At 40.0% G+C, this 26931-nt stretch overlaps 1 protein-coding gene across 1 annotated transcript; it reads left to right on the top strand.

Moving 5' to 3' along the window:
* On the top strand, window positions 1-26931 carry LOC119851181 (glutamate decarboxylase 1-like). Its single transcript, XM_038390593.2, has 10 exons — window positions 1-111; window positions 4148-4227; window positions 9900-9954; window positions 13698-13814; window positions 15352-15416; window positions 15990-16068; window positions 18581-18730; window positions 21508-21615; window positions 23188-23277; window positions 25726-26931. The coding sequence occupies exons 1-10, from the start codon at window positions 70-72 to the stop codon at window positions 25897-25899; spliced, it is 960 nt and encodes a 319-aa protein (XP_038246521.1). The 5' UTR covers window positions 1-69; the 3' UTR covers window positions 25900-26931.

The following is a 26931-nucleotide window of genomic DNA, read 5'->3' as shown; positions in this document are numbered from 1 at the left end:
ACCATATCAAACCTCTACAGTGTTCTTGTGGCTCGTTATAAGCGGTTTCCTGAGATTAAAACCAAAGGCATGGCAGCACTTCCACACATTGCACTGTTTGTTTCTGAACATGTAAGTACAGAATTATAGTATGTCTGTGTAAAATAGCTTGTCTGTGCTAGATTCAGTACTGAATCTTGAAAATCAGTATTTAAATATTCAGACTACTGAAATAAATGAGCTGGAAATGAAATGAAATACTTCTGGAGAAAGTTTGAGTGAGATTTTCAAAGGTGTCTACGTGATTTAGGAGCTGTCCCATTGCAAGTCACTAGTGCTTGTTTTTACGTTCTAAGTCACACAGGTTCTTTTGAAAATCCCCTCTTGTGACTTTAGGCACAGCCCTGAGTAAGTGGTATGGTGTAAGCTGCACCAGGACTAGCCCTTGAAATCACTGGGTATGTTTACACAGCAATTAAAAAACCCCAGCTGGCTCATGTGTGATGGAAGGGTCCCAGAGTTCGAGCTGCAGCTCGAGCCCAAATTTAAAAATTTTATTAAGATGACGTTTAAAACAAAGTGAATGGTACAGAGTTTAAGCATAGAAGTTTCTGGTTATCAGGGAATAATGTACACATTATCAAGCAGTGCTGTCAAGGTTCCTTCCCCACTCTGAACTCTAGGGTACAGATGTGGGGACCTGCATGAAAAACCCGCTAAGCTTATTTATACCAGCTTAGGTTAAAACTTCCCCAAGGTACAAACTATTTTACCTTTTGTCCCTGGACCTTATTGCTGCCATCACCAAGCATCTAACAAAAGTAACAGGGAAAGAGCTCACTTGGAAACGTCTTTCCCCCCAAAAATCCCCCCAAGCCCTACACCCCCTTTCCTGGGGAAGGCTTGATAAAAATCCTCACCAATTTGCATAGGTGAACACAGACCCAAACCTTTGGATCTTAACAACAATGAAAAAGCAATCAGGTTCTTAAAAGAAGAATTTTAAATAAAGAAAAAGTAAAAGAATCACCTCTGTAAAATCAGGATGGTAAATACCTTACAGGGTAATCAGATTCAAAACACAGAGAATCCCTCTAGGCAAAATCTTAAGTTACAAAAAGACACAAAAACAGGAATATACATTCCATTCAGCACAACTTATTTTATCAGCCATTTAAATAAAACAAAAAGAAAAGGAGTACTTGTGGCACCTTAGAGACTAACAAATTTATTAGAGCATAAGCTTTCGTGAGCTACAGCTCACTTCATCGGATGCATTCACGAAAGCTTATGCTCTAATAAATTTGTTAGTCTCTAAGGTGCCACAAGTACTCCTTTTCTTTTTGCGAATACAGACTAACACGGCTGCTACTCTGAAACCTTAAATAAAACAGAATCTAACACATATCTAACTAGATTGCTTATTAACTCTTTACAGGCGTTCTGACCTGCCTTCCTGCTCTGGTCCCGGCAAAAGCAACACACAGACAGAGAAAACCCTTTGTTTCCTCCCCCCCAGCTTTGAAAGTATCTTATCTCCTCATTGGTCATTTTGGTCAGGTGCCAGCGAGGTTATTTTAGCTTCTTAACCCTTTACAGGTGAAAGGGTTTTTCCTCTGGCCAGGAGGGATTTAAAGGTGTTTACCCTTCCCTTTATATTTATGACAGGTGCAAAGTTCAGTTTCAGATCAGATGGCATAAGGAATACATGATCTGCAATATCCCCGGTTGGGGGTAAAAGGTTAACAGGTCAAAGTATAGACATTGAGATATGAGGGTATGTTGTTCATATAATGGCTATGTTCAGGTGTGGAGTATAATGAGTGGATACGATGATGAGGATGGATTGACCCTCATTTGGTGAGATTTAACGTTTAGTGAGTTTCTGGTTCCAGTTCATATAGTCCAACCGAAAAAGTCTCTCGGTCCGTTTCTCATAGTCGATGCACAATGTCGTTCCGGCTCACGACTCCTGGTACTGTTGGTGGCCGATAATGTGTTCGACGTAAATGTCCCTGGACCATCAGATGGTGTCTGAGACCATGAGGTGCCGCATGAGCCGTGCCTAGCATCAACCGATCCCGCAGGTCCGCAGCACACGCTCGTTGCAGGGGTCCCAGGCCCCAGGGCTCTGACGATCAGGGCGCCCATCTGCACCTCGTAGCCCTTCGCTCTCAGGGTATCAGTCAGGGGAGCATACTTTTCCAGTTTACGAGCTCGGGCTTCACAAAAGGCCAGGGTCCTGTTCTCAAAGGAGACCGTGACGTCGATGAGGATGATCTTTTTCTGGGCCTCGTCGGTGACGACGACGTCAAATTGCAGCTGGCTGTCAGTACCAGGGATGGCGCAGTTCATGGCGGCCTTCCCCAGGCGTGGTGCGATGGCTTTCACCAGGCAGTTCTGGATGGCATTGTGGTGCACTGCAATTAAATAGCCCTTCAAGCCCTAGTCATTTGGTATGGATCAGCTGGGGGTGTCTAATTGCAGTGTGGACATAGACATTGTGACTCAGAAATGTATCTCTCAGTCACAGTTCTTTCGCTGTTATCCTCGAGCTTTAGAAGAAGGGATAGTAATTTCCTGCTGACCTGCACCAGCAGTAATTTATCACACTCCCTGCACTGGCACTTTGGGGTGATGGAGCCATGGCCTTACCTATTCCAACCCACTGCTTTTGTTGTGAGGATGGGCAAGTAATTGGACAAACAGCACCCATTCACTGCTATGCGCATACACAAAGTTCAGATTTCCCACCCAGATGGTCTCTGGAAGAAGTTCACTCCTTTCTACTCCCTTATGCAGGTACATTGTACAAGTCACAATCTGGCCCTTGGAATTTTTTTCTCTATGTGTATAACTCAAAAACAGTGGCACTTTTCCAAGTGAAACTTTCTAGAGGTCTGATGATTGATATCAATGGAAGTGTTTCCATGGACCTCAGTGAGCTTTGGATCAGGCCATAGGTGCCTACTCTTCCCTGATTAGTCTGCAGACAAATGTGCATACATACAATTTAAAAATAAGAGTCTGAATATTGTCTTTGTACATGCACAGTATGAAACTTCAACAACATTTATATTTACACTATTGTTTATGGAACTGAGGCATAATGTAAATGCAGAATATTGATGTTGGTTACTCAGGTGTAGCTTTGTGTTATTTCATTGTGGAGTGTTCCACAGTTGCAAAAGTTGTTCATTCTGCTACTGTGGCAGTACAGAGAGAAATCAGTAGAGCTTTCAGTGTTTTTTAAAATCTCATTCATTTTTCTCATAAAAATAATCTGTTACATGGATGTTAACAGAGGACAGTCTAGATTAGATTTAAACCTTTATTTAACAATGCAGAAATATTATGCAAAAAATGGGACATGTGAAATTCCAAATGCTATTTATCATTATAGCTGTATGTTGGTTCAGATTTGTGCTTCCTTTTTAATAGTAAACTTGAGGTCAGGCAGCAAAATAGTATAAAAATAACCCACTATTTACCCTGTAATTAAATATATTTACCATGCAGCCCATAACTTAAATAATCAATGATCATATAAGCACATGATTCTCCTAATGATTAACATAACTGCCATAAATCTAATAAATAATCTCAAGCATATTGTACACATTCCTAAAGCTTTGTTTGCCAGAAGCTGGTAATGAGCAACAGGGGATGGATCACTTGATGATTAACTGTTCTGTTCATTCCCTCTGGGGTCCCTGGCACTGGCCCCTGTCAGAAGACGGGATACTGGGATAGATGGGCCTTTGGTCTGACCTAGTAGGTCCATTCTGATGTCTAACAGAAAATAGTTGCTTAGTAAATTACTGAATAGCATGTCTAACAACACTAGCTATGATTTAAAAAAATGTACAGACTATCGGCGATCAGGGCAAATAATTATCTCCACTTGGATCAGGAAGTAAACTCCCTATACAGCATAGCACAGTTAGGAGCATGATGGGAGCACTAGACAGGATTTGATGGACTCTTGGTAAATTTCAGCATGCCCATTCTTATACTTTTAAGTGTCATCACAACACCTGAGCCATAACATACTTTATATTTCCCTAGGGCAGAAAAAATAATGGTACCACCCATAGATTGTATGTACTTTGTATACACAGTATCCAACAAAACTCCCTTATAAACCTTTTCTTTTTTATATTTTAAGAGCCATTATTCAGTTAAGAAAGCTGCAGCAGTCCTTGGAATTGGGACAGATAATGTAATTTCAGTAAAGTGTGATGAAAGGTAAGCCCCTTAATGTCTTCCAGTAAATGTTTTTTTCTGAATTTAACCTTCTCTTGTACCACTTGCTCTTGTGTCTATTTCTTAAGGCGAACTGTACTTTATAAAATGATCTTGAGCTACAGCTAAAGCAGAATTGATTAGATGCAAAAGTATGGGTCACTTACGAATACGGAGCCAAATTTGTAGGTCCTTATTCAGTATTTACTCAGTCTCTATTTAGACAAAACTCTCTCTGATGTCAGTGGGAGTTGTACCTAAGTAAGGATGGAGTAAAACTAAAGGGCCAGTTCTACAAACTTCATTCCAATAGTAATACTACTTGACTAGTTGCCAAGTAACATACTATTTAATACGGATAAAGGTGGCTGAACCTGTCTCTAAGTAAAGATTTCAAGATGGGGCCCAGATGTAAGGTTAGACTGAGGTTTTACTACTAACCCTATGTAAGGAGCAAGACATCCTGAGCCACCATTTTGCAGGGAAGGAAATTGGACCTCAGAGAGGCATAATTCCTTCCCTTATTGTACCTAACTTCATAAAAGAATAGTAATTTGCTACTGGCCCATGCCAGTAACAAATTAATGCCAGCTCAGCTATGCTGGCCAATGTACTGTGGGGTGGAGCCAAGTGTCCACACATTCCTGCCTTCTCTGCCCATTTCCCACCTATCTGCTTGGGGGAAGTGGGGTAACAGGCTTTCCCCGCAAGCTTAGTACCAAGTGCAAGGACTTGTATATAGTGGCAGATAGATCTGACTCCCTTTCATACCTGTGTTGCCTAGACAAGCAGTTCTCAACTGGGGGTTCCCCGCCCCCATGATCCCTTTCAAGGTGGCCGTGGGCCCCCAGTGGGGCTGAAGCCCCGAACCTGGCATCCCCCCACAGGGCTGAATCCTGAGCCCTGATGCTTCCTGTGGGGCAGAAGCCCTGAGCCCCTGGGCAGAGTTGGGGACATGGAGGGCATTGCCTCCCGCCCTCCCGCTGGCCAAATTGCAGCACAAGATCATGGCAGCCCCCCGCCCCCATCTCCCCCCCCGGCGCCTGGCCAGGTCGGAGGTGAGAGCCAGAGCCGGGCAGTGCGGGGTAGCTGCTGCTCTAACTGGTGCCAGGGAGCAGTTAGCAGAAGCAGCATTCCCTCCTCTCCTGCTGGTGCCCCAGATTGAAGATGCTCCTCAGCTCCCAGCCCTATTTGTTCCTGCAGAAGCAGCCGGTAAGAACCCCCATCTCCCTGCACCCTGAGCTGCCCCTGCCTGCACACAGCCACTAGTACTCCCCTCCATGAACCCTGAACTACGCCCTTCCTGCACCCTGAGCTGCCCGCTGCCTGCACACAGCCACTAGCTACCCCCTGCCCGAAGACAGCCCCAGCCACCTCGCTTCCTGCACCCTGAGCTGCCCCCTGCCGGCACACAGCCCCTAGCCACTCCCTCCCTGCACCCTGAGCTACCCCACTCCCTGCCCCCAGCTTCCCCCTCCCTGCATGTTGGGCTACCTCCTGTCTGCACACAGCCCCTAGCTATCCCCTCCCTTCACCCTAACCTGTTTTTTAACTTTTTGAGCTAAGCCCACCACCTTTGAGTAACTATTTTTGGTTGAACCTCCCTGCCCCTCGCCCCAACCCAGACAGTCTGGGTGGCCTGTTGAGGTGAGTTGGGATGGAGGTGGCACTCCCTCCCTGGACCCCACCATGCAAATGTGGCTCAAGACCCAATGGCCCCTACCCCCCCCCGGGGGGGCAATAGAAGTCAAACTACACCTATGCCAAAGGCCCCTGCCCCAAGGCCCCTCTTCCTGCACTGGGCTCTGGAGTTTTTATAGCATGTCGAAGGGGGCCTCAGAGAGAAAAAGGTTGAGAACCCCTGGCCTAGACCACAACTTGGTCCACCTTTAAACTTATTCTTTCTAATGCCATCTTCTCTTCACCTGAATAGCTTTCATTTTATATGTTTACTTTGGGAGCAAGGCTGTTGAATTTTTTTTTTTTGCTAGTGTTTGAGAAGGGGACTCTGTAGGAGTTTGTAGTTATGTTTCTTTTCCATATTTTGCTCTGGGACTAAATGAAGACGTATTAGGACATTTCTGTAATTCTGTGTCAAATACATTCTTGTTAAGAGGCCTCTGGGCCTCAGGTATTGGTGTTGAGAAATTAAAATTGATTTCTTTATTATTTAGGAGTACTGTAACATTGTAGTATGGTGATGTGGAAGAGAAAACCCATTATCTTTACACGCTGTGTAATAATTGATGTACTAAAGAACTTTTTTAGAAATAATATCAGATTGGTAATGGAGTTTTTAAAAGATATCTGTTACATAATGGATGCAAAGGGAGAGTTAAGTTTAAGCTTCAAAGTTTGGGGGGATGGGGTTGTTGTTGTTTTAATGTTTCTTTTACTGGTAATTGCAGTGTCTCCTAAAAGCTACAGGCACCCAAGCTGTAATCTTTCTTTTTAAATAGCAGAAGATTATTCTACATAGTTTAAAGATTGAGAAATTTCAAGATTGAGAAATTTCAAAGAGTAAACAATATACATGTGATGATGAGATGTTAAGTGAGTTCAAAGGAAATGTGTCAAGGCACATAAAAGTGCATGATTATATAATAACATATCTCTGAAAGTACCTGACTTTCAGAAATCTATATATTGTTTGTATGAGTCTTTAAAACACATCTGTTTTTGTTGTTGTTGTTACAGGCAATAGGTATCCCATGACAACTTCACAAAAATTACATCACTGTCTAAATTTGTTTGATGCCTTTCTCTGAAAATTGTTAGTCTGTTCAGAAAATCTGTAGAAGACCCATTTAAATCTCTGTAGCTTCCTTTCTATGATGCTATAAATCCACATGGATCCTTAGCTAAAACCACAGTTCCTACTGAAAAAAGAAAAGAAGTACTTGTGGCACCTTAGAGACTAGCAAATTTATTTGATCATAAGCTTTCGTGAGCTACAGTTCACTGAGTTCAGTGGGATTTGCACAGATATATCTGAATACAAATGTAGTCATAATTCAGCAACTGTGGCAGATTCAAAAACAGAAAAGTGTTTTTATTTCCCTGAACAAAAAGTATATAAAGGCCAAGATTCTCAAATTGGGGTGCCTAAAGTTAGGAGTATACACAGAAATGTAAAAGCCTAAGTAAAAGTGGGCTGATTTCCAGAGCTACTGTTTGTCACTACTCCAGCTAAAATCACTGGGAGCTACAGGTCCTCAGTACTAGAACCAAATGACATTTTTTATAGACATTTTGAAGATATTTCCATGGGATCTGTCCTTTTTCAAGAACATTTTTTCCCTTTCATTTTTGGCAAAAACAAGAAAATGTTGACAAAAATGATTTTTTTTTTTTTGGTTTTAAATATTTTTTTGGTATGCTTCTCAGGGTATCAAGGATCGTGAGTCACCTTGTTAACCCCCCTCCCCCAGCCCTACCCCCACACCCCTCAAGTGAGAGGAAGACTTGCCTGTTTTCCCTGTCAGCTTCCTGATATCACCAGTCTGTTAGCCACCCAAACAGTCTTCTTTGCACTATGCCAGCCCTTACTGTGCCTTGCAGGTTAACAATAAGTGAGCCCCAGGCTCAAAGCCACTTTGAAGCATCCCCCTGTATAGTTTTTCATTGAACACTCACAGGAATACCAGGTCTTCTGTCCTCCAGGGAACAGTGTACACTTCTGCTTGAGTTTCAGGAGTAGCCGTGTTAGTCTGGATCTGTAAAAGCAGCAAAGAGTCCTGTGGCACATTATAGACTAACAGACATATTGGAGCATAAGCTTTCATGGGTTAATAGCCACTTCTTCCGATGCATGTCATCATGCATCGGAAGAAGTGGGTATTCACCCACGAATACCCACGAAAGCTTATACCCATGAAAGCATTCACCCACAAAAGCTCATGCTCCAATACATCTGTTAGTCTATAAGGTGCCACAGGACTCTTTGCCGCTTTTGCTTCTGCTTGAATGATTCAACTCTGGGTCAGCTCCTTGTATAGTACCATGGCACTTAGATAGATTTGTAGTGAAAACAACCATTTTATTATCAAAGATTCAAGAGGTTAGGATATCCTCAAGAGAGAAGATAATGAAAACAACAGTATTACACATAAAATCATAACATGATTTCTAGAGATTAAACATAACTTAACTGGCTAGCCTTCTGTCTAAAGAGGATCATCTCACACCAAATGTCCTTTGCAGCATTTCAGCCAGGGCAGGTTGTGATCCATTATCATGAATGTAATCACACTGACCAGTCAATTCCTAGGTGCAGGATAAAGGAGTGTCTTCCTTGTCTTCTCTTTAATATCCCCAAGTACTTTGCTTGTACGCAGAATCAGGATAACACTCCCTGCCCCTATAGTTTGTTCTCTTGTGGTTTGATGACTTCACATTCCCCACCCTGTTGACTATGTATGAAAATGAGGCTTCCATTGTGTTGGCTTACAATGTTTAATTATATGCTGGCAGAGATACAGGTGAATAAACATCATTCATCTGGCAAAAAACCTGTTTGCCAAGTCTTCCTTGATACAGACTTCAGATAGCTCTTTACACAATCAATAGTATTAATGTTGTGACCCTAGCTCTTACGTAAAACTTCATGTGACAGTCTTTGATGGACCAGAATGTACATACCAGGGTAAGGTTATTCTTGTAACTCCCTTGCCAGTTGGGTCACAATTTTGTAAGGGAAAAATCCCCATTTCGTGACCTGATCTACTCAATACCTCTGCATATTAGGCCACTTTTCTTTAGGAACATAAGTATGCATTTAAGAGCCTAAGAGTAGGCACCCAAGTTTGAAAATTGGTCCTAATTCTTTCATGGAGTACAATGTTACAAAGACGTCCTTCATTTCTGTAGACTTGAAATGCAAAATCTGCAAGAGTAAAAGGAAATATTTTGCAGTACAGGAAGAGAAAAGCTTGCAACAATTCAGGTAGAAAAAGCCAGCATTTCAGTATATTAGTATGCAGTGCAATAAGATGGATACGAAAGAGGATAACACATTAGCAGCACAATAGATATATGGCTAGTATATGGGGGGGGACTATTAACAGATTAAAATTGTCATGTATTATGCTCACATACAATATGTGTATTACCAAATTTTTCAAAATGTAATGGGCCAAATCCTGCCATCAGACACATGGTGAGAAGTGGGTAGAAACTGCTATTGTCAGTTTTCTTCCTCATGGCCCCATATCATAACATAACGTTAATCTTCAATGAGTTTTTTACATTAATGATCGCTTTATTTGGATGTGATAAGGGCCACAAATGCATCAGTTAGAACATTGGGAGTGATCCACAACTGCCCTGCACCTCATGCAGCTGTAGGTCTAAAATGTAGGCAAAGTAGGTCTAAAATGCTACCATGCTCATTTGCCAAGGCTTTACACCACTTTACACAGACCTTGCAAAGATGCAGGGTAGTGGGAAATAAGGCTCCTTGTCTTTTGGCCCTGTTTTATATAGGCGGAAAATATTTTGCAGCAAAATGTAAGTAAACATCACTGGAGAGAGTCAACTGAACAGTATCGTAAATGTAAATGAAAGACCTCTCCCCCACAACTGGGCTTTGATCTACTGCAGATTCTCAAGAGTAGCAGGACAAATAACTTAAATTTTCCCCTTTTTTTCCCTCCTAACATTCTACAATCATCTAGGGGAAAGATGATTCCATCAGATTTGGAGGCAAAAATACTCCAAGTCAAGAGACAGGTTTGTTTGTTTGTTTGTTATTTGAAGCCTTGTGATATTAATATTGAGCTAAATCTGGCAGTCCTCACTCAGCTGAAATTCCCAAGGAAGTTAATAGTAGGAACCACGTTTTCAAAAGTATTTAGCACCCAGAGCTCCAAATGCAATCTCATTTAAAATAATGGGAGTTTTGGCAGAGTGAGGACTGCAGTATTTGCCCAGATTATAGAGAAGACATCTTTTAAGTTGCAAAATTGTTTTATAATTAAAAGTAGAGAGTCATAGTATCATGGACATGTAGGGCTGGAAGGAACCTTGAATGGTCATTTAATCCAGCCCCCTGCACTGAGGTGGAACCAAGTAAACCTAAACTATCCCTGACAGGTGTTTGTCTAACCTGTTCTTAGAGACCTCCAGTGATGGAAACGCCTCAACCTCCCTTGGAAGCCTATTCCAGATCTTAACCAACCTTAGAGTTAGAAAGCATTTCCTACTATCTAAGCTAAATCTTCCTTGCTTCAGATTAAGTCCATTACTTCTTGTCCTACCTTCCGTGGACATGGAGAACAATGGATCCCTGTCTTCTTTATAACAGTCTTTCACATATCTGAGGATGGCTGTCCGTCTTATTTCCTTAAGCCTGAATGTGCCCAGTTCTTTTAACCTTTGCTCACAGGTCAGGTTTTCTACACCTTTTATCATTTTTGTTACTCTCCTCTGGACTCTCTCTAATTTATCCACCTCTTTCCTAAAGTACAGTGCTCACAGTTGGACATGATATTCCAACTGAGGCCTCATCAGTACCAAGTAGAACTGGACAATTACCTCCCATGTCTTAAGAATAAATTAATAAACCCCAGAATGACATTAGCCTTTTTCCTCAACTGCATCACATTCATTCATGCATATGCAATTTGTGATCCACTATAACCCACAGATCCTTTCCAACAGTACTTCCACCGAGCCAGTTATTATCCCTTTGGTGGTTGTGCATTTGATTTTTCCCCCGAGTGTAGTATTTTGCACTTGTCTTTATTGAATTTCATTTTGTTGCTTTCAGATCAATTCTCTGATTTGTCAAGATTGTTATGAATTCTAATCCTGCCCTCCAAAATGATTGCAACCCTTCCCAATTTAGTGTCATCTACAGATTTTATAAGGATGCTCTCCACTCCATTATCCAAGCCTTTAATGAAAATATCGAATAGTATCTGACCCACGACTGGCCTCTGGGGGACCCCACAAATACACACTCCCAGTTTGACAGTGAATCATTGATAATTACTTTGAGTGTGATCTTTCAATCAGTTGTGCATCTGCATTAGAGCAATTTCATCTAGATCATGTTTCCCTAGTTTATGAGACTGTCATGTGAGAATGTATCAGAAGACTTACTAAAATCATGATATAGCACATCTACTGCTTCCCCACCATCCATTAGGCCAGTAATCCTGTCAAAGAAAGAAATTAGGTTGGTTTCACATGACTTTTTTTTTGTGACAAATACATGCTGGCTATTCCTTACAACCCTAGTATCCTCTAGGTGCTTAAAAACTAATTGTTTAATAATTTGTTCCAGTATCTTTCCAGATATCAAAGTTAGGCTGACTGGTTTATTATTCCCTGTGACATCTTTGTTCCCCTTGTTAAAAATAGGTACTATGTTTGCCCTTTTCCAGTCCTCTGGGACCTCACCTGTCCTCCATGAGTTCTCAGAGATCCAGCTAGTTTTCTAAGTACTGTAGGATGAATTTCATCATGCCCTGCCAACTTGAATACATCTAAGTTATTTAAATACTCTTGAACCTGTTCTTTCCTTGTTTTGGCTTGGCTTCCTTCCCCATTATTGCTAATATTAATTGTATTGGATGTCTGGTCACTATTAACTGAAGCAAAATAGGTATTAAACACTTCAGCCTTCTAGATGTCATCAGTTATTAGCTCTCCTTCCCTCCTATGTAGAGGACCTATACTTTCCTTTGTCTTTCTCTTGCTCCTAATATATTTAGAGAACCTTTTCTTATTACCTTTTATGTCCCTTGTGAAGTGTAACTCATTTTGTGTCTTAGCCTTTCTGATTTTGTCCCTACATGCTTAGGCTAGTCCTTTGTGCTTGTGTAATCCACACACCTTCTAGGTGTAGTGTTGTGTCCCATCTAGTGGCACTGAGACCACTGAGAGAGAGAGATAAAATGAGTCTGCTCTATAGCTTTAGCTAACAGCCAGTTGGCTTTTAGCTAATGCGGTAGAGGCTCATGCACTAAGCTCCAGAGGTCCCAGATTCAGTCCCACCTACTGATGATCAGGGTCTGTTGGTGTTATACTTGTCCTTAGCAACTTGTTTCCACTTTATGTAGGATTCCTTTTTGACTCTCAGGTCATCAGAGAACTCTTGATGGAGCCGTATTGACCTCTTCCTACTTTTCCTATCTTTCCTTTGTATCGGGATAGCTTGCAGTTGTGCCTTTGATATTGCCTCCTTGAGAAACTTCAAGCTCCGCTGAACTCCTTTTCCCCTTTGATTTTCTTCCCATGGATCTTATCTCAGTTCTCTGAGACTGTTGAAGTCTGCATTTCTTGAAGTCCATTGTCCTTATTCTTCTACTCCAACTCTTTCCTTTTCTTAGACTCATGAAATCTATCATTTCATGGTCACTTTCACTCAAATTCCCTTCCACTTTCAGATTTGCTATCAATTCCTCCCTATTAGTCAGAATCAGGTTTAAAATGGTTGTCCCCCTGGCTATGTCCTCCACTTTCTGAAACAAGAAGTTGTTCCCATTACATTCCAAGAACTTACTGGAAATTTTGTGTTTTGCTGCATTACTTTTCCAACAGATGTCTGTGAAGCTAAAGTCCCCCATTACTACCAGCTCTGGTGTTTTGGATATTTCTCTTATATGTTCTAGAAATGCATCCTCCACCTCCTCTTACTGATTTGGTGGTCTATACTAGATCCTTACGATGACATTACCCCTTCTATTTTATCTGGAGGCTTTCAAATGGTCTGCTTTTCACCTCCTTCAGGACCTCAAAACAAGTATATATAATCTTGATGTAGAATGCAACACCTCCTCTCTTTTTGCCCTGCCTGTTCTTCCTGAACAAGCTGTACCCCTCTATATCAATATTCCAATAATAAGATTTATTCCATCAAGTCTCTGTGACACCAATTAAGTCATAATTTATCTTATGTACTAATACTTTCAATTCTTCCTGTTTATTCCCCATACTCCTTGCATCTGAGTATAGACATGGTGAGCAAATTCCCCCACTGATTTTCCTCTTATTGTTCCTATGAATCTATTATAATTTTCCATGCTGTGCCCCCCCCCCCAACATCCAGCCTTCTATTAAGATCACTTTTTTGATACTTACCTGTGGACTTGTGTTACCTGCTCCTTTTGAACCTCGTTCAAATCACTTTTCACTAATTTGATGAGTCAGTGAACAAAGATGATATTCCCCTTTTTTGTCAGGTGGCTCCCATCTCTTCCTAAAGGTACATCTTTTCTGGGTTCATTATGATGATACTGACCAAACTTTCCATAACATTCACCACCTCCCGGCAAAACTAAACATGGAAAATTTCAGTCTCAAATAGGAATTTGGGGAGAGTTGTTAATGGGAAGAAAAGGGTGATGATGGAAATGTATTGCAGCATTAATTATAGAAATGCTGACTGATATGAGATGAAAGAAGAACACATTCTCTGAGTTATCCCTTCAGCTAATATGGCCTGAATTATCTTGTATTATTTTCAGGATCATATCCCACTCTATGTCAGTGCCACAGCTGGTACAACAGTGTATGGAGCCTTTGATCCTCTTGACAACATTGCTGACATCTGCAAGAAGTATGGACTCTGGATGCATGTGGATGTAATGCTTTTCAGAAATATTGCTCACAATTATTTTTTTATAGGATTAAAGACTGGAACGTGTTTCTTTACCACAGAAAAGAGCACCTGTTTTGAAGGGTTCCAATACAACTAATGTGTATGAATGGATTGTGATGAATAGACATACTCAAATAAGATATAATCTTGCAGTGAAGGGTGTGCCTGTTTAGAAAGGAAACTAAGTAAATGGCATTTGTTAACGTTCATTCAAGTCTTGGAATAATACAACAAATACTGCTTCAAAATGCATTTGCTTTGTGTCAGACCAGAGCAATTCAAAATACCATAATACACCTCTCTGGCATACAATGAATGATCGTTTTGATGAATATTTCTCTTTTTATAACTAATCATTTCTTCTGCATATAATACCACCTTAGTAGTACAGAGTCACTGGGATAAGCTGAATTTAAATTACTAGGCCAAATTCTTCTCTCTCATATAGTTGAATGAATAAGTAGCTAGTCATATTATTTTTTTTACTCTGAAGTAAAATGTGTGAATTTTAGCCCAAATTCTCAGTAGCGGATGCCTAACTTTAGGTTGGCATCTAAGTGCATATTTAGATCCCTAAATTGGTGGCTGGATTTTCTGATTTTTAAATTGATCAGAGCTGTGAGTTCTTAGCACTTCCTAAAATCAAACCAGTTCTATCTAGATGCCTAAATATTGATTTAGGCCTGACTTTAGGCAACCTTTGTTGAAAATTTTTGGTTAAAAATAAGTTGAATTTTGAAGTGTTTGCTTTTTCAGTAGGTACAATGCTGTGCCACTATAACCAGGTTAAATGTATATGCAGTCGTTTCAGTATATTTAACCTTACCCATGCAGTCTAATCTCTAGTAAACATAAAGAGGATTTTCATAGAAATTCTTCTTGCAGTTAATATGCACTATGGATCAAGATAATTGCTGGCTTCTGTTTGCTACTCTAAAGAAAGAAGGTGGTCAAGGCATTTAAAAGAGAATGCAATGAATTAAATGTAATGGATCACAGACCTTGAACCTAAGCCCACAGGTAGCACTCAGGTCCTGACTGCCACACAGCAGTTCGAATTGACTTCAGCGTGACAGAAATTTAACATTTGTCCTTATTAAATGCTGTGATTATTCTCTTATTCATGCTTGAAATCACATTAAAGCCAATGGACTATTTGTTTAATAAGGCACAATGAATATGGCTTATTTTTATTCATTCTTATTATTTGCAGAATGCTATAGAAAACTACAGCTGTGGCATAGCACTTTACAATACTCTATTATATGCCAACAAATGAGCAGAAAACCTTTTTGAATATATGCACTTTGTTCCTCCATTGTCTGTGTGGTGTGGCTGGGCGTTGCTCTGTTTTTTTCCTTTATAGATTGGATTTCTTGTAACATTTAATGCCTGAGTTGTTCTTTTAACAGCTTGTATCTTTTAGAAGAAAAATATTTTAGTAACTATCTTATGACGGATTGATTGAACTTTTTTTCTCTTGTTTTTATTTTATAATGTCAACGTCTCATTTCTTACAGGCAGCATGGGGAGGTGGGCTGCTGATGTCTAGGAAACATTCCTTTAAACTTAATGGCATTGAAAGGTGAGCATAATGCATTTTGTGTTTTTATTCAGAGTAAGTCATCTTCCTCCCCCTCTGTTGTTCTTGCCATGTTACCCCTTACAGACCTTGAATCCCTCCATTACCACACGACACACAGCCCCATCTATAAATCCCTAAATAATCTTGCCCCACCACCTCCATTTCTGATCTCATCTCCTCCTTTACTTTATACATTCCCCATTTCTTTTTTGTCTTCCTCCTCCTGAATCTCCTTTTCTCACTCTGAGCTTCGTTCCTTTATCACATGGCTCCCTTCACAAGGAACAGTCTTTCTTTCCTCCCCCCCCATCTACCTTCTCTTTCTTCCTCTAAATCTTTCCTTAAAAGCTCTCCTCTCCTTTTTATTAATAATTCCCTCACTCTTCCTACCCTGAATTATTATCTTAAGCCATTGTCCTGTAAGAATGTAAGCTCTTTTGAGCAGCAGAGGTAGACACATATATTATGTCTGGAAAGTGAAATGTATGTGTGTGCAGGGGCCTTTGGGGAGACATAAATATTACATTTAACACTTGGCATGTTCCTTACATTATAGTTTGGTTTATCACCTAGGGCCAATTCTGTCACCTGGAATCCACACAAATTGATGGGCGTTCCACTTCAGTGTTCTGCCTTCCTGGTCTGTGAAAAGGTACCGTAAATGATGTCTTTCATATATCAAAACAGACTTTAGGTAATGACTTAAAGTGCTAGCATAAAGGCCAACTGATGAGATCGTAAAAGTTGACAAAGGCAAAGAGCAGAAACCTCAGAGCACAGCAATCCTCAACAGTTGCTGTACCCCTCTTACCTTTGAATTTTCTGATGATCTGAAAACCCTGACTTGCCCTGTATTGTAGGGTCTGTGTTTCTCAGCTATCAGTCAGGTAGTTCTAGGTCACATCCTAAGGCCGCAAAACCATGGAACCACCAGAAGAAGAGCTTTCCTATCCTGTTGGTGCTTAGTAAGGAAACAGACTCCCATAAAACCTCTTCAAGATCATGTGGCAATATGACTTCCAGGCATATACACTGTTAAGAGGCAAGATATGGGAAGAAAGTGGCCACACCACCACACCTAAAGATGTCAGGAGATGGCTAATGGTCATCCGGGCCCAAAGACAGCAGGCAATAGCAAGGACTTTTTTTATTAATGATGCCCATTATCTTAAGTATTTATTTGGCTGGTAGTCATGTAGATCCCTTCACAAGTAAGAGAGGTGTCTGGGCCAGCTTTGGAGAAGGATTTTCTGGGGTCCAGAAAAGAGTATATAGCCCTTTGTGAAGGGTAAGTCTTGCTGATCTCCAGATCTGGATTTATAAATACATAGACATAGATTTTGAAGGCAGAAGGGGACATTCTTACCATCTCATTGGTACTCCTGCATAACATAGGTCATAGCATTTCACTCAGTCATTTCTTTGATAAGCCTCAAACTTCTTGTTGAGCTAGAGCATAGCTTTTTAGAAAAAAAGTATTGAATTTAAAGACTTCAAGCAATGGAGAACCTATCATATTACATCCCTTGGTAAGCTGTTCCTCTAAATATCTTCTGTCTGTATATTTGAATCAGAATAGCAGATAATTCACTCATTCCTGTTTCCCATAAAAATATCTTCTCTGGAGGCAACCCATCTTTTGATATCAAAGGTTATCTGTCACACTAATGACTGACAAGTGGAATTTATCTTTGCAAATAAATAGAATATTAATTACCATTTGTGTTAAATGTACACTCTAATACAGCATACAATACTATGTGATGTGTCTGAGTTGATATTATTGTGGGAACCTTAACCATTGAGTTTTTTTGGTCTTGAGTTTTACCTTTTTGTAATCTTAACATTGGGTTAATAAGGTTTTTCCATGGTATGTACATACACAGACACACATTGGAAGCTTTACAAAAAAGTCAGCATTCACCAAGTGGCAGTTAAATTTACCATTTGCCTTATTTCCAATTCTATGGCAACTTAGGAAACCCCATGATTTCATCAGTAAAATCAAATACCATGGAAAAGTAAATGTTTAACATAGACCACTGTATAATTTACACACAGTTTTATAAGCATTTATTTGGTTGGTATTTGGTAGGATACCTTCATTCTAAGACCTAAAGGCTCTTATTCTATTTTTCTTCATTATGTTGTTTCTTTTATCTCCTCAGTCTGTAGTAGATTCTCTTTTCATAGCAGAAATAGCTTTCAGCAGCACCATGAGTTGTCTGCCTGCAAATTCAGATTGAGAAGGAAAAGTGTATTGCTTCATCAGACACACACAAATCAAATTCTGTAGTGCTTTGTGCAGAGATCTTTACAATAAAGTCTGAAGAAACTGTCAAGTGCTTTACAAAAATGGAAAAGGTGTTTTTTGAAGAAAAATAGGCGGAAAATGGGCTTGATGTCTTATGGAGAAATCATTATTATATGAGTGTCTATTACCAAGATGTAAACTACCTCTCCCCTTCAGATGAACGTAGTACTCTCAATATTCTTGCTCACTCCATAATCTATGAACAATGGTTGTAACCATGGTAGCTCACACGGTATCCGTAAAACACACAAATATTATGACTCTTGCATAATAAAGGAGGCAATTAGATGAAATTTTACATACTCAAGACTTCATTCTGCATTTTTTTGCATATGTGCAGGATATGGGGCTCAGTATCATATTGCTGATAAAGGACCTATTTAATAAATTGTACAGATCAGAACTAAGAATTTGTCTATACAAACAGTGCACTGCAAGCCGGGGTGTCAATCTACCTTGTGCTATCCTGCTATACACTAGCTGTCTGTGTGGATCTTGCCACATTACACTAAAAGTTCCCTAGGGCACTTTGATCTACCCCACTTTGACACAAGAGTGGATCAAAGTGATTATGAATTTTAGTGCTCAGCAGCAGGGTCCACATGGATGATTAGTGCATGGCAGACTAGAGAGAGAGAGAGTTACACTCCCGATTGCTCACTATATTCGTGTTCATATAGACAAGCCCTAAATGTAGCATTATTCTCAATGGGACTGTGTTTATATTTCAGTGTCATTATCCTAGTATTTGCTCATTTCTAGCCCAAGTTCAGTAGTTGAAGTGGACATTCCGACATGAATCTTGTTCATAAATATAGCATGCATATTGATGGTTGTATTCCTGCTCTAGGATCTTCTGCAAGCCTGTAATCAGATGTGTGCTGGGTATCTGTTCCAACCAGACAAACAATATGATACAACTTATGACACAGGAGACAAGACCATTCAGTGTGGCCGGCATGTTGATGTCTTCAAATTTTGGCTAATGTGGAAAGCTAAGGTAGGAAAGGTCTACAGAAATGCAGCTTTAACCAGAAAAATAAATGTTCTTTAGCCACTTCAAATTGATGCATAGGTGGAATGAAATTTAAGGCTTAAAATCAAACTTTAAATGTATAGTTTAGTTGAGGGGAAGTGGCAACAGGAAGTTCTTAGTGGAGCACCCTCATCTGTGAAACTGTAGAAATCACACAATCCATCTTCCAAGCTTTAGATCAGCGTTAAACTCCTCTTTCATTTGCATTTGGCAACTACACAATTCCAGCAACCTAGTCCCTGGACCAACATGTATGCTTTACAACATGGTCCATCAATGGCTCTTAGCCAGGCTGGGCAGGGTTGGTGTCCCTAGCCTCTGTTTGCCAGAAGCTGGGAATGAGTAACAGGGGATGGATCACTTGACGGTTACCTGTTCTGTTCATTCCCTCTGGGGCACCTGGCACTGGCTGCTGTCAGAAGACCTTTGGTCTGACCCAGTATAGCTTTTCTTATGTACTGATAAATAACTGACAAACTATGGAGAAGAGGTGGAGAATTGGGTCCTTCTTCTCTTTATAAACTACTGATATTGACTTAATCTAAGCATGTGGTGAATAGATACTATTGTGATGAAAACTGAGGAAATGCATACATAACAATACAGGGACTAAAATGATCCTTCATCCATAATCTAAACTGTTTTTAAGGTACAAAAAAGATTAACTTTCATTTTTATTTGCATAGGTATCCCATAGTTACGTTAAACAAGAGCTCTGATACTGCAAGATACTGAACAATGTCCACCCTGTTGACATAATTGTAAATGCCAAAATATCACCTAAAAGATTGTTTTTGCATTGTTTCTGACTCATACCTACTTGAAATTTCATTAAGAGGCAAGTGCTTATGACATTGCCAGTTCAGTTTTGCAGACTCAAGAGACACAGGTATATACAGCCCGATATACAATCTCACCCTGATTTACAGTACTATAATGTGATATATGCCATCATGTGCCAGCATGCCCCTCTGCCATGTACATTGGCCAAACTGGACAGTCTCTACGCAAAAGAATAAATGGACACAAATCTGGCATCAGGAATCATAACATTCAAAAACCGGCAGGAGAACACTTCAACCTCTCTGGCCCCTCAGGAAAAGATTTAAGGATAGCAATTTTGCAACAGAAAAGCTTCAGAAACAGACTCCAACGAGAAACTGCTGCGCTTGAATTAATATGCAAACTAGATACCATTAAATTGGGTTTGAATAGAGACTGGGAGTGGCTGGGTCATTACACATATTGAATCTATTTCCTTAAGTTAAGTCTCCTCACACCTTCTTGTCAACTGTCTAAATGGGCCATCGTGATTATCACTACAAAAGTTTTTTTTCTCCTGCTGATAATAGCTCATCTTAACTAATTAGCCTCTCACAGTTTGTATGGTAACTTCCAACTTATCTCTGTGTGTGTATATATATATATATATGCGTGTTCCATTCTATGCATCCGATGAAGTGTGCTGTAGCCCACAAAAGCTTCTGCTCCAATAAATTTGTTAGTCTCTAAGGTGCCACAAGTACTCTGTTCTTCATGGAGTTATTGTTTATTTACACCCTCTAACTGTGATCAGACTCAGTCTTGTGGACTTCTGGGTATTTATCTGAATCTTCAAATCTCTTTTAGGCGCACCTATTGCTATTAAAACCTGTTTCCCCCTCTCCCCATCTAGAACTCAGTTCTGGAAGGGGCTGATTGCTCTAAGCCACCATTGATTTCAGTCCCTCTCAGAATTAGGCCCCTAAAGATTTGTAGGTTTCAGAGTAGCAGCCGTGTTAGTCGCTAAGATGCCACAAGTACTCCTTTTTTAAAGATTTGTAATAACCAATTTCATTTCTGGGGTGCCTTATTTTTGAAACCTATTTTTGAAAGGGCTTTACAATAAAAATGATAAGACTCCTGTCCTGAGGATGTTTTACTTTGTACAGTTTTCTTGAGTTAGGGAGGGTACTGTAGTGTTAAACTGAAATAAAATAAATGTTGCATGAGAAAACAGATGTTGTGTGGATAGAAGAAAAAGTGCATTTCTAGTCTTAAAGTTTTGCAACATCAACAACAAAGCCCATAAACAACAGCTGTTCTTGCAAGCAAAGTAACTATTAAATGATAAATAGGAACATCAGCGCCTAATGCTCAGTCTTTTTTGTGTAGAAGAGAGATGACATCATAATGTAATTCAATTCTGATTTTATGATTTATAATTTACAAAAACAAGTTAGAATTGCAACAACAATGGAACAAAGATCAGGGCAAGAAATATAGCCAAATTCTGAAACCTTTGACATGGTGCTATATTAGCTACTGGAGTAAGCCCCATTATTCCCTAAATAGGAAATATGTTACCAATGGCAAGGTAAAGGGAAAAAAGGGTGAGGAGAGCATAATTTATCAACTAAACTGGTCATAGAGATCTGTCAAAATGCAGTCCGTACCATGCATGCAAAAACTCAGACAAATGAGACTTCATTTGATGTGGTGTTGGTTTAAGCTCAATCGTTATGTAGATTCATACTTCTAAAAGCGTACCTTTTTTAGAATGAGGTTCTGTAGGTTATATAGAATGAGCATCGATAAGTTCTATGCCCCAAAACAATAAAATACAGTTCCTCAGGACAGTACCCTAGATTCTCCCCTTCAAGCTCATTCCTGTACAATAAAGTTGTTGTTTGTTTTTTCTAAAGTGGCTCAAGCCACTCTTGTAGCTCACTTTCTATATGTTTTGCATTGATATTCCACAGGGCACTCGAGGCTTTGAGATTCTTATCAACAAATTCCTTGAACTTGCGGAGTATCTTTACAAGGAACTGAATTCAAGAGAGAACTTTGAGCTTGTATTTGATGCCAAAGTAAGTATAAAAATATCCCTCTGTTCTCTTCCTCAGTATGTATTCTCTTCTACTTTACATTTCATTTGATGTTCCACATAAAAAGCTAACATATTTTCCTGTTGTCACTTTCCCTGTCGAATTGAAATGGGCACTTCATAGATCAGGTATATTCATATTGTACAGTAGAAATGAGTCTAGCTATGGTATCCATTTTGTGAATGAACGGAGGATTTTTAAATCCTCTGTGGTGTTCATCTAGCCTCTGGGATAACAGACAAAGGTGGCAAACCAAATTTACGTGATGGTTTTCTTTTGCGACAGTGTGGATGGTTGTAAACAATGAACTGGACAATTAGGGACTTGATTCTGCAAGATGCAGAATAGAGCTGGCTGTAAAATTTGTCACTCAATTGACTGAACATTTTTTTTCTACTAAAAAAAAGGAGTACTTGTGGCACCTTAGAGACTAACAAATTTATTAGAGCTTAAGCTTTCGTGAGCTACAGCTCACGAAAGCTTATGCTCTAATAAATTTGTTAGTCTCTAAGGTGCCACAAGTACTCCTTTTCTTTTTGCGAATACAGACTAACACGGCTGCTACTATGAAACCTTTTTTTTCTACTGGAAGTTTTGTTTGGTCTGTCTCAAGTTTTGACCTTCCTCTGCCCACCCACAGTGTTTGTGACCAATTAGTGTTGCCCACTCCCCAAAATGTATTGGCTCCACCCCTACATCTATCTGCCTATTGCCTGCCCAGCAATTGATCTTGTCCCCGATAGGCCCCATCAGCCCCACCCCCATCAGTCCCGCTCCCCTCCCCCCAGCCTCACATCTGTCCCTCTCTTCCAAGCCTCAGAGGAGTGCAGCCAGGCTCTCCCCTTTCCAGGATTGGGGTGGGAGATGCAGTTCCAGGAGCTCTTCACCCCTCACCCTCCTTTCCCAGGCCATCTAATACAGGGGAAAGGGGAAGGAGCAGAGGTCACATCCTGCTCCCTTGAGCACAGGAGGAAAGTGGGGAGGAGGAAGTGGAGCTACAGTGGTCTGCTGAGCTTTTTGCTCTGTCCTCTCCCATCCTGTGAGGAAAAGCGATCAGAGGGGGAAACTCTGCTGGCTTCCAGGGGCACTTAATTTCATAAGGGATCTGGACTTCTCATGTCATCACAATATGAGCTCCAGGCCCCCTGAAATCCTGGCACTCACCAAAAATTGTGGGAGTGGCAATACTACACTTAATCATGGAACTATTCATGTACTTACTGTTAAGCGCATGAATAAGTGCTCTGCTAGATCAACGCCAGGGTGCTCAACACCTTGCAGGAGTGAGCCCTAAATTATATTGTGTTTACTGCTGGACAGTCATCACAGAGTAACACCTTTTGTGATAATTATCAACCTGGGCCAGTTTTGAATAAGTGACCTAAAAGTAAAAGATAGGATTTTCAAAAGTGACTTAGAAGCATTGGACCGATGTTCAATGGACTTATGCCTAGGTCATTTAGATACTATTGGTATTAAACTCTTGTTGATCTCAGACACAATAGCAGAATCGTGATTATCGTTTACTGAGAAATAAATATCTTTGTTTTAAAGCCTGAACTCACCAATGTGTGCTTCTGGTACATTCCACCAAATCTTAGAAGAATACCAAATGGGCCAGAACGAGAGAAATTACTTCATCAGGTAAGATTTCTAGTATTGACATTCATAGGGTATTGAGACTAATAAGGCTTCTATTCATAGTTCTCAGACTTCATATATTCCATATTTTCATACAACCTTGTTGTTTCTTCAGGACTCAAATACTAAAGTTTGTGTTTCATCCAAACAAGAAAAAACTTAATGCTATGGACATCTCCTTAGTGTCAGAATTAGAGTACAGCAAGCTCTTAAAAAATTATGAACATTCATTCAAATAAAAAGAGCCCTTTGAATGTGTTTGAGAAGTTTTCTCTGACCATTTGTAGGAGTGACTCACCACTCACAAGAATGACGACAGACCATTATTCCAAGTGTATCTGCAGCCCCCTTAAATAATCTCTTTGGGCTTGGAAATCACTCAATCAGGAAACAGAAACAATGACATGAACTTAAGTGACCAGTCACAGAGCACTAATATTAAATTATGGAACCTAAATCAATAGTCGTAGTGAATAGTTTTCAAAGAATCCCCTGTCCAAGACATTTTGCATAAACTATTCATCAGATCATTTCAAATATGCAAAAATAGAAGGCTGAGATTTTTTTAAAATGACTAATAATCTAGTGGACCTAAATATTTTGGTGCCCAACTTGAGACAATGTAAAGGGCCTAACTTTTCAGAGGGTGGGTTCTAAAGCACCAAAGTGACTTATCACTCTTCAAAATCTTGGCTCAAGTCCCTTTGTAAGCAGAGAAAGGGGCTACATTAATTGAATAACTTGTTCACTTTATCAGAGGGGTAGCTGTGTTAGTCTGTATCCACAAAAACAATGAGGAGTCCAGTGGCCCCTTAAAGACTAACAGATTTATTTGGGCATAAGCTTTCGAGGGTAAAAAACCACTTCTTCAGATGCATGAAGAAGTGTTCACTTTATATAATTTACCTAGGTCTAGTCAGTCAGCCCTCCTCTGACTTTTCCTAGCTTACAGAATTCATGGGAGTTGAGGCAATAGTATAGGGAGCGATTGACCTATTTTATGGTGTGTAATGACATAAAGCTAACTTTATTGCACCTAGATACACAGGACAACTTGCCTTAGGTGAACACTTAAAAGGGAAAAATATCTACTGTGCACAATCATTACATGATTTTAAAATGCTCATATCTTGGTCAAATCAAACAGTCATCCAAAACAAGGTTGTGCACTCTTCCTCAGTAAGGATTATTTTCATACCAAATTCCAGTTTTCAAATCTCATTCATCTGGGCTGCGGGGCTGTTCAGAAATGTTGTCCAGATAACAAGCATTTTTAATCCCAATGGGAGGATTCTGTATGTTTGCTTTCAATTCTGTAAATTTACAATCTACCAGCAGAAAACCTCTTAATAAAAATGCACACTGTAGCATATATATATATATTACACACAACTAAAATAATGCCTGGCCATGTGGCAGCAGCAGGGTGCCATGTAAAACATGATTTGGAGTCAGAATTGTCACTCCAGATCACATGTATTATAATAAGGAGGGGGCATGTTAGCATTCAGGGTTAGTGTGCAGGGCTCAGTTTTCCTAGATAACCAGGATTTCCAGGAAGTTCCACTGATAGTGGCCTTGAAAAGTTGTTTTGCCTTCCCAATATTATGGTAGGAGTTCTGCAATGATGGCAAATAGAAGAAAGTTGGAACTCATAAATCAGACAGCCAACTATAATGAAGATGCAGAAAAAAACCCACCTTGATTTTCTCATCGCAACATATTTAAAAAGTGATTCAAGTTGATAAGGACAAAAGGAGTAGGAGGAAACTTTAGTAAACTCCACTTAAGGTATAAAAAGTGATGTAGAAGAGCTCACATGCAAAACTCACTATTTATTGCAAATTGAAACTTTGCTGAATGGGTCTGATTTTCAAAGTAATCTAATCTCTGATTTTGGGTTCCCACCATTTGGATGCTGAGAATCTCTGATAACATCCACAAATCAAGCAAGTAATAAGTCAACACTGCTACATATTTGTGTGGGGCAAATCAAAATGTTTGTTCATCCATTATCTCAGACATATTACCAACCAAAATCTACAAGCCCCAGCACAGAAGCACCTAAAATTTTAAGTGCACAAAATTAGGAATAACAAATGAACTAGCATGATTGCAATTTTATAAGGCTGTTGTCACTAAATCAACGAGAGTTTTTCCTGTGTAGGGAGTGAGTAAAAGCTGAGTAAGGACTTCAGGATTTGTCCTACTATATGTAATGTTAACATTGTTTCTTATGTTAAAATTAAAAACAAAAGGACAAATCCTGAAATCCTGTCTTCTTATTCAAGCAGAGCTCTCACTGATGTCAATGACAACAGTCTTACGAGTTTTAATCATGCTAGCTTTTTTGTTATACTGTGACTTGCAAAGACTGGCTGTAATGAGAGAGGTGTAAAGTTTCCAAATGTAAAAGGAAAATAATTGTGATGGCTGACTTTCTGTATACAGGTTGCTCCAAAAATAAAAGCACGGATGATAGAAGAAGGAACGACAATGGTTAGCTACCAGCCACATGGGGACAAAGTGAATTTTTTCAGAATGGTCTTTTCCAACCCAGCTACTAGGAAATCAGACGTTGACTTCCTCCTTGAAGAAATTGAAAGGCTTGGCAACGACTTGTGATAACTAATGCTGCACTTTGAAATGGGATCAATTTTGTGCTGCTATAGTGGGCACCATTAAAAAATGTTACATTTGCTACTCCATGTTAGTTTGATGTATTATGGCACCTCCTGTTCTAAGGATAGGAAGATACTACAGTTACTGGAGGTACCTAGAGTAATGAAAGCTCAACTTTTTTTAATGGAACTCCCTTTTGACAAGAGATCTCATCGTTTCAAAGAGCTTGAGAGTCACCGTATGCATCCTTCTTAACTGTATCTTTTTCCTCCTCTCCTCCCCCCCCCCCCCGTTTGTTTTCTAGCAGAGCGGTATTGGGGCTTCATATGCCTTCTGGGCTGCAGCAGAGTGGACTAAGATTAAGGTTTACCTTTGCTTTCATAGGCTCCTTTGATGGGTCTTAGGCCTTATAAATATAGCACTCTTTTGTCATTAGTTAAAGAGAGCAGAATCCAGAGGAGCCTTTGGCTCAAAGCTTTCTTCATCACAGTGTGTGTGAAACTTTGTAGCTACTCGTGGCAGTCAAAAATTATCCTAGAATACAGCTTTTTGTTGTTTTCTGTCAAGCCACATTAGTACTTAGTAGGAAGTGTTGTTTGCACCTTTTATTGGTTTCTATCACTGGCTTCGCTTTGGTTTAGTAAACACATCTGTGCAGCTTCCCTTCACTCCCCCCTTTTTACATTGCATTTTACATCTTAAGTTTAGAGTAATAGTGTAATTCATCCTATGTGTCCATGCAGTGGAGTAAAAGAACATGAAGGGCAGTACTCTCCAGTACTGGTTGCTGTTATAGTGTAGACTGTTCTGTGGAGACCTTACTCTCCCTCTGGTGCAAATGGGTAGAGCCTTGGCTTGGACTCCCCCTTCAGCCCCTTGATCCCCACTGTGCCAGCCAGCACAGCTGAGCTGGTGCAAAGAGGGAAGTATTCAGCACAGTGTATAGGACTGGCACAGATTACTCCCTGCTCACTTTCTAGAACAGGGGCAAGGAAACTTTTTGGCCTGACAGCCAGATCAGGTTTCAGACATTGT

Source organism: Dermochelys coriacea, chromosome 2 (assembly GCF_009764565.3).
Source record: "Dermochelys coriacea isolate rDerCor1 chromosome 2, rDerCor1.pri.v4, whole genome shotgun sequence".
Classification (NCBI taxonomy): domain Eukaryota; kingdom Metazoa; phylum Chordata; order Testudines; family Dermochelyidae; genus Dermochelys; species Dermochelys coriacea.
Note: the sequence above shows the minus strand (reverse complement) of the source record. Positions and strands in the feature narration are given on the sequence as shown.

What these genes read in the sequence shown, in the direction of transcription:
- LOC119851181 (XM_038390593.2), top strand. Translation starts at nt 70, where the DNA reads ATGGCAGCACTTCCACACATTGCACTGTTTGTTTCTGAACAT. An exon ending in TACTCCAAGTCAAGAGACAG is followed by an intron (nt 9,955 to 13,697) that starts GTTTGTTTGTTT and finishes TATTATTTTCAG; the next exon opens with GATCATATCCCACTCTATGT. An exon ending in GACTCTGGATGCATGTGGAT is followed by an intron (nt 13,815 to 15,351) that starts GTAATGCTTTTC and finishes CATTTCTTACAG; the next exon opens with GCAGCATGGGGAGGTGGGCT.